An 18,778-nucleotide genomic window follows, 5' to 3' on the forward strand; every position below is an offset into this window, starting at 1 on the left:
GGCAGTCTGCGGAGAAAGTAGTGTCCCCGTGCACTTCAGCAACCCGGAAATGTTGGAAGTGTACAGGAACCCCGAAAAACAAAGATAGTAACTTTGAAGCAGGCTTTTAGTGGTTTTATTTTTGACATTTAAGATAATGGCCACGGTAATATGATGTCATATACTGAAAACGAACATAAATGGGCTGTATGTCAGAGCAATATTGGGGATTTTTTTTCACGGTAGCCCAAAGTCCGTTATTTTGCTGGCTTCTATTGAATGCCACACAAGTTGTTTTTTTCTATCTCGCGTGCATTCAATACGTATTATTTCAGATTAAAATACATTATTTTATTTCCTTTGTGTTCACTTCTGTGGCGTGAAAAAACACATATTAAACGTCGCCCCTTTACATGATTTTCACGTTTAACACAACATGGGAAGACTGGCACAGATCTGTTTGGTTAAAGGGGGGCAGTGAGTCAACAATGCAGGTCCGTTTTTCTGCTCCAGGTGTGTATGTTTGCCTGTTTGGTGACCGTCCTCCACCAGTCAGCTCCTCCCCCTGGCTCCCCTGAAGGAAACACTTGTTTCTGCCTGAAGTCATGTCACAAGAATGTCTCCCCCTTTTCTCTGTCAAGGACACCGGGCTGCTGATTGAGGCTTGGATTGCAGCTACAGTGCCAGCGAATATTGCAGACGCCCTAATTTCATCACTGATGTTTAAAAGAAAAACGTGAGGGCGTGAGGAAAAACAACTTTATATAACTTTATATAAGCCAAAGAGGGAGTGTGAGACCCAGTCTCTTCTAATTTAGGTCAGTTTGACACCACCTGGAAACTGCTGACGAGGGGTTTTGCCATCCTAGGTTAATTTTCTGCAAATTAAACTTAGAAGGTCTGTATTGTGGTACATTGACTCATAACTTGAGTGCAAATTCAACTCCAGGTATTCACGTGACTCCACGTGTTTATTCTGGCACACAGTGGTGATACTGGGTGCCAAATTGTGCATTAAGAACCAGAAAAATCAGTTTTAAGAGCTGGAAAGTAAACGTAGGTTGTGCCTCATCTTCCTCTATTGTAAACTTTCAAATGACGCATGTACGTACCTATCCTGTCAATAAAAATGTAATAGAGGAATGATTATCGATGTGTTTCTGGTGATAACAGGGTCATGACATGGCACTGTCACCTGTGCCTCAGGTGCGTTCACGTGCGCGTAGTAACCTGGTTGTTGTCGGCTTTCTGCAGTAACCTGATTTCTTAATGGAAAGCAGAAACCCGGTTTCCTTAATCGAGGTAAGGGATTAAAAAAAACCCGGTTAACACAGCTAGACTTTTACTGGAGGAGGGAGGGGGGGAAAGTTGATTTCTTGACCGTTCATGCACGTAACCATGTTTGTAACCGTAACCTACACGTGAGCGCGTGCAGGAAACATATTCAGCTACACGAAGATGCCTCGATGCATGTAAAATAAGATACATACATCTGAAGTTTGAATAAAACTGATAAAAAATAATTCTTAACAGCCGAGCTTTAAAACAAATATTCACATATTGTCACACACAGTTAGTACATGTGTCATCATGTCCTGGAAGTTCAACCGGTCCTACAGAGGAAAAACGTCGAGCTACGTCACATCATTAATATGCTATAGCCAATAATTTGGTTAATGTATTATTATTATTATTATTATTATTATTATTATTTAAAAAATTGATTATTGTTATATATTATTATTATTTAAAAATTAGATTATTGGCCAATTAAACACACACATTTTGCTAAAGCGTGGAAGCATTTCTTTCACTGCAGTGCCTCTAGAAGCATTTTAAGCAACAAATTAGACCAATCAGCATCCTATGAATGTTTCTAAAACACAAACAGATTATGTTTAACACCAAACTCATAAAAGTGTAAAAATTGTCAAAGGTATTTGTTGTTATTCCTGTCAGATGACATCTTAGGTTGAGTTCTAGGAATACAGAAAAACAGCAGTGTTTTCATAACCAGATTCTTTCAGGTTTTAAAGCTGCATGACAATGAATCAGACAGTCCCGTGTCTTCCACAGAGAAACATTTGTTATGAATTATCCACCAACTGTCAAGGAGGGAGGAAAATAAAGGTTTTCACATGACAACAGTTGTTTATCTGTGACCCATTCACAAAAACCTGCTCAGCTGAAAATACACAAATATGATCCAAGAGCTCCCTCTAGTGGCCTCGGTGAATCACAGCAACGAGCTGTGCCACATTTTAAAGGGAGGATGAACTGCTGTTGCTTATAAAAAATATACTGTAACCAGTCAGTGAACATGTTCTCAGTTTTGACACTCATGTCAGTTTTACGTGCAATTTATTAGTCATTTTTTTATTCCTATAGGCTATATTTGTTGTCATTTTTTCCCATTCAATGCAAAGGTCCATAGTGTGGAGATAGGAAACAGTAGAAATGAAAGCATCTGTATCAAATTCAGTGATACATCACACTAATCTTATCAGATTATCATCACACCATTGAACATGTTTGCCATGAAATCGCTGTTTTATGCTTTATTTTAAGATTAAATGGTCACTAACTACCATCAAATCAGCCTGCAATGGTCATTTCCTCAAGATTATAAAAAAAGTGATAAAACTGCAATTTATCAAGTATTTGCAATGACAGACTTTTGAAAACTTTTATTTATTGAATAATACTGTATTACTGTAAATTGTATTAATTCCAGTAGATCCTACATTCATACAAGGTAAAATGATCATGTGTAACTGTATTTCATCTACCACAAGCCTGAGATATTACAATTAGCTGTAAGTATAATCATTAGAAACTGCAGTAAACTACACTACAATTTACTGTAATAGGCACTCACATTTCTTATTCCTTTTGTTCTGAAGTAATTAGGAAATATGTTTAGGTACTGTACACCTCACTTGGGTAATGGTGTCAAAATAATGACTAATGCATGTGTTAAGAAAAAAAAAACTAGAGTCACTATTACATAACTCTTACGGCTGATTAAACCATCTCAGAGGACAGTGAATTACAGTTGTATTCGCTCCATCAGTATAATTCCTGATGACGATGATACGATCAAGATAAAGATCAATCCCTTCCACAACATGTCACATTCAAAGTTACTGCTTTTTAATGTCAAACGTTGTGCTCTCTAATTCAGAATGCTATCATCATGCCATGCTAACAAAAAACAAAAAACATTTATAATAATACTGATATGCTCTACAAGATTATTGAATTACCCATAAAGGAAGAGTTTACCCAAAAATGAAAATGTAGTCATTATCCACTCAGCCCAAAACAGCATTGCAGCATTCTCTTCCATCAGTGTGGTATATATATGACTGATTTTTCATTTTTGAAAATTCAGTCAGTATCCTTTAAGCTTTTTCTTCAGGCCTTCTCCCTCCATGTGGTAATGGGATATGTGGTCTTAATTTAGGACCCATCCAACTGCTCAACAAAAAAAAAACAATGCCAAAAGACTTTTAAGTGTTTAATTTTATTATTTTAAGCATTTTATCAACATAAAAACTCATCAACGTGAATGAATATATTAATGAGCATCTCTTCCTTCAATCCACGGACAGTTTCCTTCGAGTGTCTACAACGATATGTACACAGCGTTACACAGAAATACCTCACAACATAGTCCTGGCCTGTGGAGAGGGGCGGTGGGGAGTTTAAACCTTTTACAAGTGAATTCTTGCTTTAACAAGGGGGGGGAATTACATATTATTTGCTCAGTCACAGGGCCTTTAGGTTTCTGAAGCAGAGAAGTCGACTGTTTAGGTGTAAAATTAGATTTTAATTAGATGTGAATGGACTGCCTTTATCTTTGTCATTTGCTCCTTTAGAAGAATAAATACATCTTGCCCTGCTCTCCGAGTCAGGGAGGTTACATCTCTAAACATCAGTCATGAAATATTATGTGAAACTAATCACAGGGTTGAGTCAATAAGCTGGTTTGGCCCATTAGAAATGAATTGTCAAGCTTAACTTGTGATAAAAGTGAAACATTTCCTGAACTCTTCTCACTCTCATGGAGAAACGGCATCTAAATAATTTAGCTCCTTTTTAGATAAAGTGGCACAGTAAAGGATTTCAAGTCATCTCGTACATATATAGAATTGTATGGATCCAAAATACAGTATTTACCCTCCTTTTATCATGTCCTGTGCATCTACTCTAGAAAACAAAAAGGGTGATATTTCCTCTATTACAACACAGAACATGAGATTTGACATTGAACAAAGTCACACATCACCTCACAACAAAAAGCACTGAGTAGCTACTTCGTGAACAGTCGCACTCACATGGTCACACACACTCGCACACCTGTTTGTCGTGAAACTATTGAAAACGGTTGGGCTGTGAAACAGGATGCTCTGATTACAGCAGTTTGGCATCTTCCAGGTTGTGTCAGAGTGTTCCAGGGGTTAGACTAAACCGGGAATCTGCAGCCATCAACACAATCCCCCATCATGCATCTGTCCTATATCCTGGTTTTAGCTTTGATGCCATTTGTATTTGGGTTACAGTCATACTGTAACATTTTTATTCAGGGGGGAAATACTGGCCAATCAGAGTTGTATATCTGATGTGATGCATTAAAGGGGCACTCAGTGATTTTTCACATCAAGCTCAGTTTACTCAGCCTGTGAAAATAGTTGAGTGATCTCTTCTGTGGCTCTGGAGGGAGCGCTTTAAAGTCGGGAGAAATTACCCTGATGATGTCATAGTGATGTCATTAGGGTTATCTCGGCTTGGGTTTAGCGATAATAGATAGCTACAGAAGGCCTGCATTATTTACAATGGGAGAGTTTGAAAGACATAGGCATTTAGTAGACAGGGAGGGTCGAATTAAAGCTGCAATCATGTTGCATTATGGGAAGTGTAGGATTCACTGTTTCTGGATCTTAAGCTATACTTAGGGACTAAAATTCACGATATCTTCGTCTCTGCTGCATTAATTCTTACCATTCTCTTACAAATTTGTCTCTTGAGTCCCAGAGCTTTACTCTTTCAGTACTCTTTACTGAATTACAGTTAAAGAGATAAAATATAACAAGAGGTGCGGGTGTATTATAATACATCACTGTAATTTATCAATCTGCAAGACCACTTCCTCTGTCAATCCCTGAGGAATAGCACCACTCACAGTTTAACATGGGATCCCTGTGATGGCTACAGCTCAACTTCCAAATATGTCCAAGTCCTCAGTATACTTCCTGTCCCTGTATGTACATTTATAGCTCTTTCTGCCATTTTGACACATAACAGATGTCCTAACTGAGAAACATGCGTCTCTGCCGCAGATTCATTTGTTGACAAGTGTAGGAATAGAAATGGCAAATTATTCCATAACCAAGTTAAGCTCTCTTGGAAAGGTAGTTTTGAGTTAAGTGCAGTTAAGCGACGGCTACATCTGAATATGTGTTGAGTTCTTTGGTAACTACTTGTAGCACTGTGTCTAGTCATGACTCTGAGCAGGCGTGATGGTTAAACGGGTTGTTTTGTTGAGAAGGACAGGCCTGGCTTTAGCTTTTTAAGGGTTACTTGCAAAAAAAAAAACATTAAATACATCCAATGGATACTTAACTCAAAATTAACAGACAGTGAAGACCCTCTAAAACAAAAAGCATGCGTGTGTCTAAGATATCCACCATGCTAATCTATTCTCATTTAGTTTCCCACGTATTTTCATTTTCACTTGACAAAGACACTTTGTTCATTGTGTTTGACTTGAGTTTTTATGAGCCCCTTGTTTTATGATCTCACAATTTATACTGCCTTTGTTTCATCCCTCTGTTTTATCACTCTGCAGACATACAGAGTTGTTACTTCCCCACAAGTTAACCTTTTTCCTTTTCACATTTAGCTTCTTTTCTCCTACAAACAGCTTTATTATTATTTCTACTAGTAATTATCACCTTCTGTTTAATCTCCGATAACATTGCTAAAATATCAAGCGAAGTGTTTATCAGCTTTTTTTAAAGGCACTTTGCAATTTTTTTGTCCATCTAAGAATGAACCTATTGACTTTTCGGGCTCCTTAGGATTAAATTCAGGGGAAATATCAATTACTGTCACACTGATCTGAACAAAACAACAGGCTCTTAAGGGAAGTGACACACTCACAGCGCTTTGTTTGGCATAAGTGAATGGGCAACACTCCACAGTAACGGATGTCAAGCACAGGGTAAACTGCATTCAGATGTTTCCTGGCAACAAGTTGTTCCTCTGTGAGAACAGCAGCAGCACTTGGGCGGTGCCACAGGAAGAGTTGCCCCACAGCACTGACACAAAGTCGCACTGTGAGTCACAAACATGAGAGTTCGAGGAGGGTTCCAGCGTGATTCGAGTTTCTGCCCTTTTGTTTTAGATCTGAAAACAACTAGACATGTTCAGTTCATTCTCCAACACTGGGAATAAGAGGCAAAAACTACCATTACGATAAAAACTGGGAGAATTCCAGACCAGTCACCTGAATCAAAATGTTGGCAGTACAGTTCTACAAAACGTGTCATATCACGTTAACGTTATGTGCTTATGACCTGGCTGTCATATCGGAGGGGATTGTGGCAGAGCTACAGACGAGAATATTATAATTATATAAATGTATTGTTACATTTTTTACAGTCATGCTAGCAGCTCCATGAGGCTGTAGTTACACAGAAGTGCTTTGAGCTAAATGCTTACATCAGCATACTAACAACCACAGACAGCATGTTTATGTTAACCAGGTTTGACGTTTACCACCCCCGCTCTCTTATTTGGCATGTCTGCAAGCTAACATTTGCTAATTATCAATAAACATAAAACACCTCTGAGGCTGATGAGAAAGTCATGAGTTTTCAAGGTTATTTGGTCATTGACCAAAGTGTTGACCAAACTATAATATATATGGTATTTCATGCTGGACCAAAGTGGAGGACTAGCATGGCGATCCCTAGACCTATACAGCTAGCATGGTTGAAAATGTGTCAACAGGCCTAGTCTAGGCATTACAATACAGTCACATAAACATTCCTTCCATTGCCTCAGAAAATGCTGATGCTAACTGAGTTTCAAGTGGCACCCACTAGCATTTTGTTAACTTGCATTTTGCCACAAAGAACTTGGACCACCACGATCTCCAGTGGTTTTCTCTTCTGACTTAAAGAATAGCAGCGGTTGAGGTTGCAGCAGGCTCCACTTTCTGTTAGCCAACAGATAAACCAAAACAAGATGCTTCTGCCAGCTTTGCCTTCTTTCTAAAGAAGGCAAAGCTGGCAGAAGCTTCAATATAAACCAGAAAGTGAGCTAAAACCCTTGAAATCATGCTGGAACCTTCCTTTAAAATCCATGAACAGAGTATAACAGAGGGGGGTGAGAACAAGCGAGGGCTACCCGTCCTTACTCACTATTCTTTCAGAGTCTGACTACAGGTCTCTAGAGCTTTCTTCAGCATTAAAAATTCTATTCAGAGCTAATTTAGCCACCAGTGTAGAAACTATCGCTGTGGAGATGTCGAAGCAGTGATTTGTTTTCCCACCTCAATCGCACGGTTGCCTTTAGGCAGTAAAAAAAATCCTCTCCAGAAGCAATGTGCCGTCTGAACATGCAGATATGCTGATTTAGTGTCCTAGTTAGTGCGCTGGCCTGAGAGCTATGGCTAAAGACGGCACGTGTATACGATATAAACAACCGAGGTAATGCGGTAACGCTCCTTAATTTCCGAGCTCTTGGCGGTTCTTGCGGCGGCTGAGCAGACCTAAATAACTTGTGATGAGGGTTAAATTTAGACTGAGAGGCCGACAGCGCAGCCTTCAGCACCAGCGGGGCTCCACGGCCCGACCCTGTGTCCGTAAATGTCTGTTTTGTCGCCACAGTGCAGCGTGTCAGGCCTTCCCTGCCTTCATGTATGTGGGGATGGTGCCTCGTTGAGTCAGACCCTCAAAGCGTTTGTACGTGTAGTTGAGGAACACCCAGTCCTTCGATTTGAAGTCCGGCTCCGTTGCACTGGCTGTTAATAGACACAGAACAAAATGAGGTGTTACTCTAATTGCCACTTGAGGGTGCTACAGTTCATACTATATAAATAAGAATCACCTTTAAAGCTATGATTATATTAATAGAGACCAGCAAGGAGCTTTTGACAACAAGTTCCCTGTTGCTGAGAATCTAATTACTGATCATGTCTCATATGTTGTCACTCTCTGTCTGAATCTGACACACAGTGCTTTTTTTCCTGCAGTGTGGCAAGCAGAATAATTCATGAACATACCTGGCTGAAGGATGTCTGATTCAGGGAAGTCGTCAAAGTTTGAGGTGTCGTCGATACTCTTGATTTCAATGGAGATAGCTGCTGGCCGCTCCCTGTGGAGGCAACAGAGAAGGGTCATGGACGGTTGAGGAGGAAGCAAGAAAGTACCAAATCCTCAACATGAGCACAATATATTTGATATATCTTCCTTATATTGCCAACAGCAACGGCCCCAAATATTGAGTTTCAGTCGGGCTTGTGGGTGGAACACACATCCTGCGTGTTTAGTGTGAGACGGCTGCATTGCTGAAATGCTGCGGCTCACACAGCATTGCTGATGCATCTTTTTACAAGGAGTTTTTCTTTCATAATTATCAATAAATACAATGAGGGGATTCTCGTTTACCCCCTTTGAAAGAGTGAGCAGCGGGAGGGAGAAAAAAGGGAAGGGAGGGAGGGAAGGAAAGAAAGGAAGATTTGTGTATTTTCTTCATACCTGTGACATATTCTACAGATACAGACACTGAAACTGTAGTAAAACGCTGGTATGATGTCGATATGACTACAAGTTGTGTTCAGGTCTATTTTTGCAGAGAGCCACGCACGTGTTGCTGATAATAAAACCAAGACTACAAATCTGTAGATGACGTGTATCTGCAGGCTTGCTTGGCTACTCCAGCTGGCAGTGTGTTCAGCCCCTTAGGGCTTATCATGAAATTTGAAGTAAATACAAAAAGGAAAGTAAAATGATTTTGAAGCTTCAATGAGCTGTCATCTGTCTGTGCTCTCGTTAGCTCAGTCAATGTAACGCATCCTCCACCGCACAGAGGATTGTGGGTCAGTAAAGCCAGACGAGCATGCTGGCTTGGGTCCTGCAAAACGTGAGCAGTAAGACATATTTTTGGCACACTGCATTTGGCAGTCATAGCGGTATGACATAAGCTAAATCTCCCATGTAAAATCAGCACATTCACAATGTTTAATGGTTTATTAAATGGATTTTAGATTCTCTGAGCGTAGGCGATGATACTTAAGAAATGAATTACAGTGATCTTCATCAGGCTTAATTCTCTCTATGTATATTTTACCGTGTGCTGCTGTAGCTTTGACATTAATCCGACAGCACTTGAGTAACATCACTGGTTGTTATTGACCTATTTAGACTGTCATATTGACTTCTATGTATAAGTGACTCGGGCGCTAATCAGACATGAGACCAACGTGTTAAATTGCCATCACATTTCTGTAGCATGGTGTCTGTCTGCATGGGGCTTTATGCTTCATGTACCTGATGTGCTCCCAGTCCACTGATTCAAAAAACTGATGACTCTTGATCTCCTCCACACTCACAGCTCCGACCCTGTTCTCAGCATCGGTGCAATACCTGAAATATACAACAGCAGACTGATAACACAGCTGTCCGTGCAGGTTATGAAAAGAGAAATCTGAAATAAAAATGCATCTTCACATACTTTAATATTAAGTCTTTGGCCCTCTCTGAAATGGGGACTTCAGGTGGGAAGACAAGAGTTTCCTTCCAGTTCATCACCTTCCTGTATGTCTCCTGCGGCGTCTCAGAGCAGAATGGTGGATAACCTGAACACAGCCAACAAGTATTTTGTCACAGCCGAGTGATAGTTGCAGGTTTACTTTATTTTTTTTTTTTTGTGGGTCTTACCGATGAGCATTTCATACATGATGACACCCAGAGACCACCAGTCACACAGCTTGTTGTATCCCGTCTGCATGAAGACTTCGGGGGCTATGTAGTCTGGCGTTCCCACAGTAGAATAAGCCTGAGTCACACAGAGAGATAGAAAGTGAGAGTTATAGATAAGAGTATATTAAAAACAACTCAACCAATACAACCGACGCGGCCAACACACTCCATTCATGTTAATAATTCACATGAAGTTATTATAGGATTTAGAGGCTGCTGTGTTAATCTTTACAGAAACAAGGAAGCTACTTTTTCTTTTCTTTTCCCCACATGTTGCAGTCAGTATCAACACTCTTTCCTTCTTACTCTCTGGATTCTTATGCACGTTCAGTAAAATGCCAAGCCTCACCAGCTGCCTCCGGTTCTTCTTCCAGGTTTCTGCTTTCCTCTTGGAGTTCATATTTTGAAAAGCTGCAAGATGCAGGAAAGAAAAGCAAGTGATGTACTTTCTGTAAATAGTGACAGTATGTGTTTTTGCAAAAGATCAAAACAGTGTCTTTCTGTAAATGTGTTTTTGAACTCACAGAAATCACTGGGCGGATTGTGCGTCAGGTTCCTATAAAATTCAGTGCGATGAGCCTTCTTCAGTCCCGTACACAGGCCAAAATCTGACAGTTTCACATGTCCCTGTGAGCACATACACATTTGATAAGCCACCACGCACTCACACGCCACACTGTGGGATTTAGAGACAGGCGGGATATTTCTGTGCATCTGTCTCACCCTGGAGTCCAGCAGCAAGTTGTCTGGTTTGATGTCTCTGTGGATGAAGCCCAGCTGGTGGATGGAGTCGATGGCCAGGACCGTCTCTGCGATGTAGAACTGCGTGGCCTCTTCGGACAGAGTGTCCTTCTTCATCAGCAGGGTCATCATGTCGCCTGGCAACAAAGTCAGAAGTTAGAACTGATGATACACAACATTTTTGTACTGGTTTATGTCACAGATTCATCCTGTATCCAGTTCAATAAAGTTTTAGTAATTCTAAATTATTCGTGCCTTCTTTTAAATTCAGCATCAAAAGCAAAACATGAAGTTGTCTTTCTCGATTTATACACGGCATCACTGTACCAGCCTGCCTGCTTCAGTGTCCAAAGTGTGTCTTACCTGCCAACATTTAGCAGCTGTTTGAACACTGTCCCAACTGATTTCACTATTTACAATAAATGTATGAAAGAAGAAAACATTTGTGGACGATAACGTCAAATTTGAAAAAATAGTGTTAACAGTAACCAATATAGGCTACTTCATTTGTTGCCTATAGAGAAAGTCCCCAGACTCCCTGGTGTGAAGTGACAGACTTGAGAGCTGTCCACTTGTGAGTAGATCACACAAGAGGGATGTTAATATCATGTGTAAACAGCCTCAATCTTAAGTTATGAGTGCAAACCTCCAGGCAGGAACTCCATAATGAGGTAGAGGTTCCTCTTGTCCTGGAAGCTGTAAAACATCTTGACCACCCAGGCGCCGTCTGCCTCCACCAGAATATCCCTCTCTGCCCGGATATGAGCAACCTGCAGGGAGACGGTAGACAACCTAAGACACTTACAGTACAAACGCATGGATGCAGCAGCTTTAACAGTTAGCCTGGAGAACTGTGGTGCTGATAAAATACTTTACCTGTTCTTTCTCCAGCATGTCGGCCTTTCTCAAAATCTTCATGGCGTAAATGTGTCCTGTGTCTTTTTTCTGCACCAAACGCACCTGAAGGAGACAGCAGTTACATTTAGAAGGAATGTCAATAAACAACAACTAGCTGTCGTATTTTCTATTAAACTTTAGAATGGCTCAATCTTGTACGCTTCTTCTTATACTGTACCTCTCCGAAAGCGCCTCGTCCAATAACTTTAAGAGACTCAAAGTCATCCAAGCCAAGCCGCGTCCTCTTCAGTCGCAAAAACTCAGTTTCCTTACGGGCGTGCTGCGAGCGGCGCATTACTTTCTGCAAAACATGGGTAGACATAAACATTGAGTCATCTGAAGAAGTCCAAGAGAGAGATGAAATAGAAAACAATGCCTTCTTCTGCAAGGAGAAGACAAAGAGTTCAGCACCTCCTCATCTGGTAAACCCTCATCATCCATGGCCTTCTCCAGCTTCTTCTGCCTATTAATAAAAAAAACAAAAAAAACAACAACAACATATAATAAAACTTTCAAAAGGCATACAAATCAGAGTGGAGTGGAAACACACAAGGAGGGACTGAATGTCCTACAATGATGCAGGTCTTATAAATGAATCTCCGGTCATTGTACGCAGAGGTGTAAACAGTGAGTCAGCTGTCTTTTACCATGTTACCTGGAGTAGAGATAAGCTCTAAGTTGGTAATGTGAGAACACAAGAGGCTGTTTATGACACAGCCTTTGTTGTGCTCACACCTGAGATGAAACACCTCTGCCTCGTTTCTTTTTGCAGCAGCGGATGGAGTGTCAGCTGATGCTTTAAACAGCAGCTGCATTTACATGCAGAGGGGAACTGGCTGCTCTGCGGTGAAGGTGAAGAGAGACTTGTACTGCATGAGGTAACTATTCAAAATTACAATCTCCAGGAAGGAAAATGTAAAGTAAAATGTGTTAATTGTAGCTGTTGCTAAATAGACACATACAACAGGGCCTGGAATATCACTGATAAAGACAAACGAAGGTGGTGTCATGTTAGCTGGTAATGTGGGTGATAAAACCACCGCGCAGTTTCACCTCATCTCACGCTCCTCGTGCTGGGTGAGCAGAGTGCTGTAGAAGTTTTCCAGTGTCAGCTTGGCCACAGTCACCCTCTCTCGGGTGTGGTTGCTCATGGGAAGGGTAGCTGCAGTCCCTCCCGTCATGGCCATACTATCCTGTGAGAGATCATAAGAAAACAAATGTGCACATCAGTCCAGTCACTGATTCTACTGTGGTATCTTAATTGACTATTGATGAATTTTACCAACAATATTCTCTACTTCTACAGTACTATTTTATCCTGCCAGTGAGGAGATTCACTAGGAGGACCTAAAGTGAACTTGTGTAACTTTTGGAAGACGAAATAAAATCTTCTCCCTCTTACAAATAAATAAAGGTTCGAAAATGCCTCAACTCTAAGATGCACTGCAGTGATTCTGCACTGATGCAGCGACAGAATATAATATAATCGGGAGTTTGCAGCTTTCACAAAATTAAAGCCTACTAATGTCAGCTGGACGATAGAGTTGTGAAGTTACACGGCAACGTTGCTCTCTTGCATTAAATTGTGGGCAAACATTTGGACAGCTGGCCACATTTCAGATTTTATGAACTTGCCGGGAAGCATGAGCTGGACAAGACGCACATTGTGTATAAAATCTGCTTCACAACTCCTACTACCTGAAGCTAACATCTGCAAATACAGCGAGCAGTCATGAATTGAGGAGGTGCTGTCAACTTTAGTGTCCACTGTGAGAGAGGTGTGTGCAGCACAGTCATGTTTGTGATGTTTGCCAAATTCACAGTGCCCTGTCTTAGAGCTAGTATGTGAAAATATTTTTGTAGATTACAGCCCACAGCCCAGTCCCAATTTTAGTGGAGAGAGTATAAAGTAAAGTACCTCAAAATTGTACTTCAGAACAGTACTTGAGTCAACTGTACTTAATTCCATCACAAGTTGCTCTTAATTTTGACACTAAGATTTAAATTTTTACTGCAAATGTATATATCGTTTCCAAATATTGGTTATCAGTCTCCTTGATTTCTAATAATCGGTATTGACCTTGAAAAAGCCATATCGATCAACCCCAAGTTTTGCTGCTGAAGCCTTACTTGGTCTGGTATGACCACTATCGTACGGTGACTAATGTTAGCAAACTTCAGCTAAATATTTCTGTGTACTATAAATGACATGACTGAGTCCGTTCACCGACTTTATGACTCTTGTGCTACTGCTATACTATTTTAGCAAGCCAGCTAGTTAAGAGAGCCTTCTCCTTTCTCCTTCTTTACTGTATGAACTGTTAAATAATAAATTAACAAATGTGTGGAGGAGTAAAAATCAGTGAGGAGATATAAAAAGGTTGCTCAAATGTTAGCTATTACCAACTTTCTAACACTAGCACTTCAGGTGGATCCGCTGATAAACATTGCTGAACCACTTTATAGTCCGGTCCTTTATCCTGTAATCTTCAATTATGGTAACAATGGCTGCTGCAGGAGGAATCAGCATCACAATAATGACAAGAACCCACCAACACAGTAAGCTATGGAATGAATGTGGTGGCTGATAAGTTTACCCCTGCACCATCTGTCTTTCTGCCCTGAGTTACGTGTTATAATGGATAATGAAGTCTTTTAAACTTTCACATTCAAAGCATCATTAACTCTGCTTTATTTTTCCCTTCAATGAGCGAGGTAAACAAGTGCTATCCATTTTTGCATTTCAATGAGTGCAGCTCTGGAACAGATCCCTTGACCTCAGGAGGTACCTAAATCAGATCCCTGGTACAAAAATATTCTCACGACCCTATAACAGGGACAGGGAATCATGTGCTGGATGCCTCATGGTATGCAGGGTTTCATTCCAGGCACTCATCAGTGAAATCGCCACTGATCTTTCTCTGTAGGCATTCCTTTGCATTTTCATACCATCTCGGATAATATCGAAGTGACGAAGACATATTCCAAACTGAATGATAACAATCCTGGAAATGTGCTTGTGACCTGAGGAGGTCCATCATTCATTTGCAAGCACAACACATCACATAGCAACACTTTTGTTTTAATCCCTGCGCTCTTTTATGAAATCATTGTTCCCTCCCAGGCAATTTGAAGCTATTTTCTCTACAAGGACACATATTGACCTCTTGGATTTGGTGTGTAGCCCTTGTGTGGGTGTAATCAAAAGCACAGAAGAGAAAAAACACACTAGTGGGATGGAGGTTGTTTGAAAAACAAAGAAACTTGAAAACAAGGAAAAAGTAAGTAAGCACTAAAAGGAGAAGTTTAATCCTCTTCTTCTTGAAATAATAGAATATAATTATCATGAGCAGATTTTGAACATACTGTATTGTATAATAGAGAGAAGGAGGAAGAGGATGGATGTGTACATCATCAAAACATTTCTGCAGGACTTCATCAGAAGGTTTTGGATTGACGTGATTAGCTCACACGGAGATTAAACAGCCCTGCAGACCAGAGATAGGAGCCATGTTTCGTCTGGTCACCGGTCCCTTTCCGTCCCGCCCCACAACAACAACACACTTCCTGACTTCTGAGAATCACTGAATCACTGCTGAAAACTGCTTGGTTTGGGAGGTTTCTATTGGGTGGAGAGCAGGGACACGGGCAAATAAGGGTGTTGAGTTACTGAGGTCCTTACAGGGTTACCTGAGCACAACACTTCTAGGAAGCTCAACTTGATGATCACAAATCAAATTACAATTTTGAACAAACACAAAGCACAAGCAGACTAATCACAGCACCTCTGTCTCACATAGCCCACATATTCCCTATGTGATTAACATTTCTGAGAAGATGTGCATCAGCTCTGTGAATCTACAAGGCCAGCTTACATATTGTGAGCCCCACAACACGTCAACACATCGCTTAATTAGGCTATTTTCTCACACTTCCCTTTACGTCACTCTAGAATACTACGGCTGGGCAACACAGACAACACAAAAAAATTAGGCAAATAGGCACTCCTGACAATTCTGAAAGGGGCTTATTTTTCTTGCACAATTTTGCACCAAAATTAAAAAAATACGTAGGATTTTAAAGCGTGGATAAACCCACTTAAAATAGGTGAACAAGTTTTTTCTGGTGCGTTAAGTTCGACATCACGAACGCACTGGAAAACAGGGAACAATGGAGAGCAGCACGAAGGCCAGAGACACTGTTTGGGTGCTTACTTTAATACATCTTTAAACTTCAGTCTCTCTTTAAAACTCTTTACAGACTGAATGATGTTCGGATGTGGACTGAATGGAGATAGATGGGAAATTATCCAGGCACTGGCGTCCGTAACTTCAATAATTATTTTGATGCTACATTTGTATTTTAATTTAATTTTTGCCTAAAGCAAATATTGAAAACGCTTGCCATTTATTTAGCAATGCATTTATGTCCAATGTTCCCTCTCCTTGTAGCTCTGCTTTTGGTCTCCACCAACTCCTAAATGGAATATCTGCCTCTTTAGCTCCTAAATGCTCAACTGTGTTCACTGGCTAGCTGCTAACTTTGCCCGTTTGCCATTATGTAGCTTTTAAGTGGAATTTGAGCGAGCATTTTCACTGAAAGTAAATGCCTGTTGTTGCCAAAAACAATATCATAAAAGCAGAGAGAGCGAACCAAAACACTAAAGTTGTGGCCCACGAAACCAAAACAGTGCAGAGCTGTTTGGAGCCACATAGTCAGCTGGTAACTCCCTGTGGTTTTGTCACTAGTAGCATTTCTTTCATATACATGTAGTCATTCATAATGTTAAACTATTGATTATTGCCTCTTTAATAATGTTTAATCACAGAATGTTTTTAGTGATCTGTGCAAATCTTTCAAAATGGCAATTTAGACAAAATCATAGTTTTGTTAAGCTATTTAATCAATCCTTATAATATCACAACAATATTATTACTTTTTTTTCTCTTTCTTTAATTCCCCGGATACAGTTTGTTGTGAGCAGCTGAACTTGAGCATTGGAAATAATGAGCAGACTTGAGCCATGGGCCTGGATGGGTTCTCGTTTCCTCACCAAGGTGGAAAATGAAGCATCATTAAAGTGTCAGACTGTTAGCTCACAGCTGAGCCAGCCGGGCTTTTAGCTGAAGTCTGGAGGGATTCTGTTTGGCTTGAAGTTAACCAGATCCACCCCCTGGCTAAACAAACAGGGCTACATCACTCAGGCACTTACAAGGAAGGCTTTATAAAAGCAAGCTCACGGTTTGGAGACTAAAGCCTGCAGCCAAAAACAGGGGCAAAAATCTGGCCGACCTGTTATCTACAAATAAAGTCAAATATTTGGTCACAACTAATAAAAATCTGTTTCTAAACTCAGACGCCTTATCTCACTGAAGCTGTCAAATGACAGCCATTTCCTACATACATGTAGTGTTACATATCCATGTAGATATTTTTGGTTTTATTGTACAGCTTTTGAAATCTCAGAGGTGAAAGGAATTTAGTCAGAAGTATTTAAAGAATTTTTGTTTTTTATTTCAACGTGTAAACCAAGCAGTGGATTCAGAATGTGACTTTTCTCCCAGATGTTGGATTCCTCAGTTTGGTGTAAAACTACTGAGTTAATGTGTATGTATGGAGGGACACATACACACACACACACACACACACACACACACACACACTCAAACACACACAGACACACTCAAACACACACAGACACACACTCAAACGCACAGAGACACACTCCACCCTTTAAGTACAGTAAGTGACTGGACAGGAAACCCTTGCCGTCCTGAATGAAAGGGCTCAGTCATGACGCCTGAGAGAGGAATGGGGCACACACAAATGTGAGCGCGCTCTCTCTCTCTTACACACACACACACACACACACACACACACAAAGCGTATGAGATAAATGACAATTTTTCATTGGAAAAGTCACTCAGATAAAGATATGGTGTGTTTCAAGTATTTAATACTATCCCTAACATTATGTGTTATCATCTTATATGCCATATGCCAACATGTTCATTATATATATCCTTATTCACCAGAGTCAGTGTTTGTTTTTTCAGTATTAATACATACTTCAGAACATGCTTTAAAATTGAAAGAAATGCCAAAAAAAGACATTATTTTAAATGTTTTTTAAAAATATATCTGCAGTTGCATGTATTTCACATTGAAAGTAGACAAAATAAATAACTTATTTTATGGCTAATATCAAAGCAAGTGCTTTACATATGCTTTCAATCCAGTGTTATGTATTACAGACATTCACCTGCAGTGATGGTGTGCACCTGAACGCAGCATTAAACAAGCTACATACACATCAGTGACATGTCTTGCTAATGTTTCACAACTCACATAACGTTAAATTGAAACTTTTTCTGTCAGCCTGTCAAACCTCTACTATCTGATACCGTGCTGTCACGGCTGCCTGGCACATGACGGTTGATAATATTAATTTATTGGGATACAATTAAGTTTTAATAATATTAGGTCAGCAAATAGGAGTATCGGGTCGGTTTGATGCTGTGTCGCGTTAGCTAGCTATGTGTCCGCTATAACGTTATTCCCTTAGCGTCTCTGTCTGGCAGGTTCCATGACAGCCACAAATAAAAACCCGACAGCATAAAAATAAAGAGCAGTGAGGGAAATATTTTTCACCTACCTCCGTTTCCTGCTCCAGAGTCAATTATTGGCTTGCCGCCACCACACAACCCAGAAGAAATAAATATAATGTGTGTTTTTTCGTATCTCCCTGCCTAATATTAAGGCAGTTGAAGGCTAGAGGCTCCAGTTATTGGCCACCCTTTAGAGGAACTTATCAGGCTGCACAGTAAACATCGCCGATATCAATGCGAAATCATAACAAAAGTCCTCCAACGGTGGCAGCGAGCTAACCTGAAATAATCTGAAAATATTTTGCGGTCTTCATTTTTACCCCTTGACCTCAAAATTCCGCGCTCCCTCCGTCTTTATTGCCATAAAATATGAAATAAGCAGCGATGCTTCCTGGGACCGTCGGTCTCATCAGACGCTCCAGCCACGCAAACGGCGTAGCACTTGAGTGACGTGAGCAAGAACCAGTCACCGATGAGGAATAGAGCCTGTGGTTTCCACTAGCCAATCATATGTGGGATGTGCATGAGAATGACGTGTGCACCAGCCAATGAGAAGATCTG

General features: G+C 40.4%; 1 protein-coding gene across 1 annotated transcript; it reads right to left on the reverse strand.

Annotated features, from left to right (window-relative positions):
• Window positions 1–3,486: 3,486 nt before the first annotated feature.
• LOC311252602 (serine/threonine-protein kinase 38-like) lies at window positions 3,487–18,631 on the reverse strand. The gene is made up of 14 exons (XM_084345896.1): window positions 18,265–18,631; window positions 12,663–12,802; window positions 12,021–12,072; window positions 11,788–11,910; window positions 11,589–11,672; window positions 11,359–11,482; window positions 10,695–10,849; window positions 10,496–10,598; window positions 10,321–10,382; window positions 9,930–10,047; window positions 9,724–9,847; window positions 9,540–9,635; window positions 8,273–8,364; window positions 3,487–8,011 (listed from the first exon to the last, which is right to left on the reverse strand). Exons 2-14 carry the CDS (start codon window positions 12,794–12,796, stop codon window positions 7,887–7,889), a joined length of 1,392 nt encoding a protein of 463 aa, XP_084202022.1. The 5' UTR covers window positions 12,797–12,802; window positions 18,265–18,631; the 3' UTR covers window positions 3,487–7,886.
• Between the last annotated feature and the right edge of the window lie 147 nt (window positions 18,632–18,778).

This window comes from Pagrus pagrus (genome assembly GCF_965226575.1).
Source record: "Pagrus pagrus genome assembly, chromosome: 23".
Taxonomy (NCBI): domain Eukaryota; kingdom Metazoa; phylum Chordata; class Actinopteri; order Spariformes; family Sparidae; genus Pagrus; species Pagrus pagrus.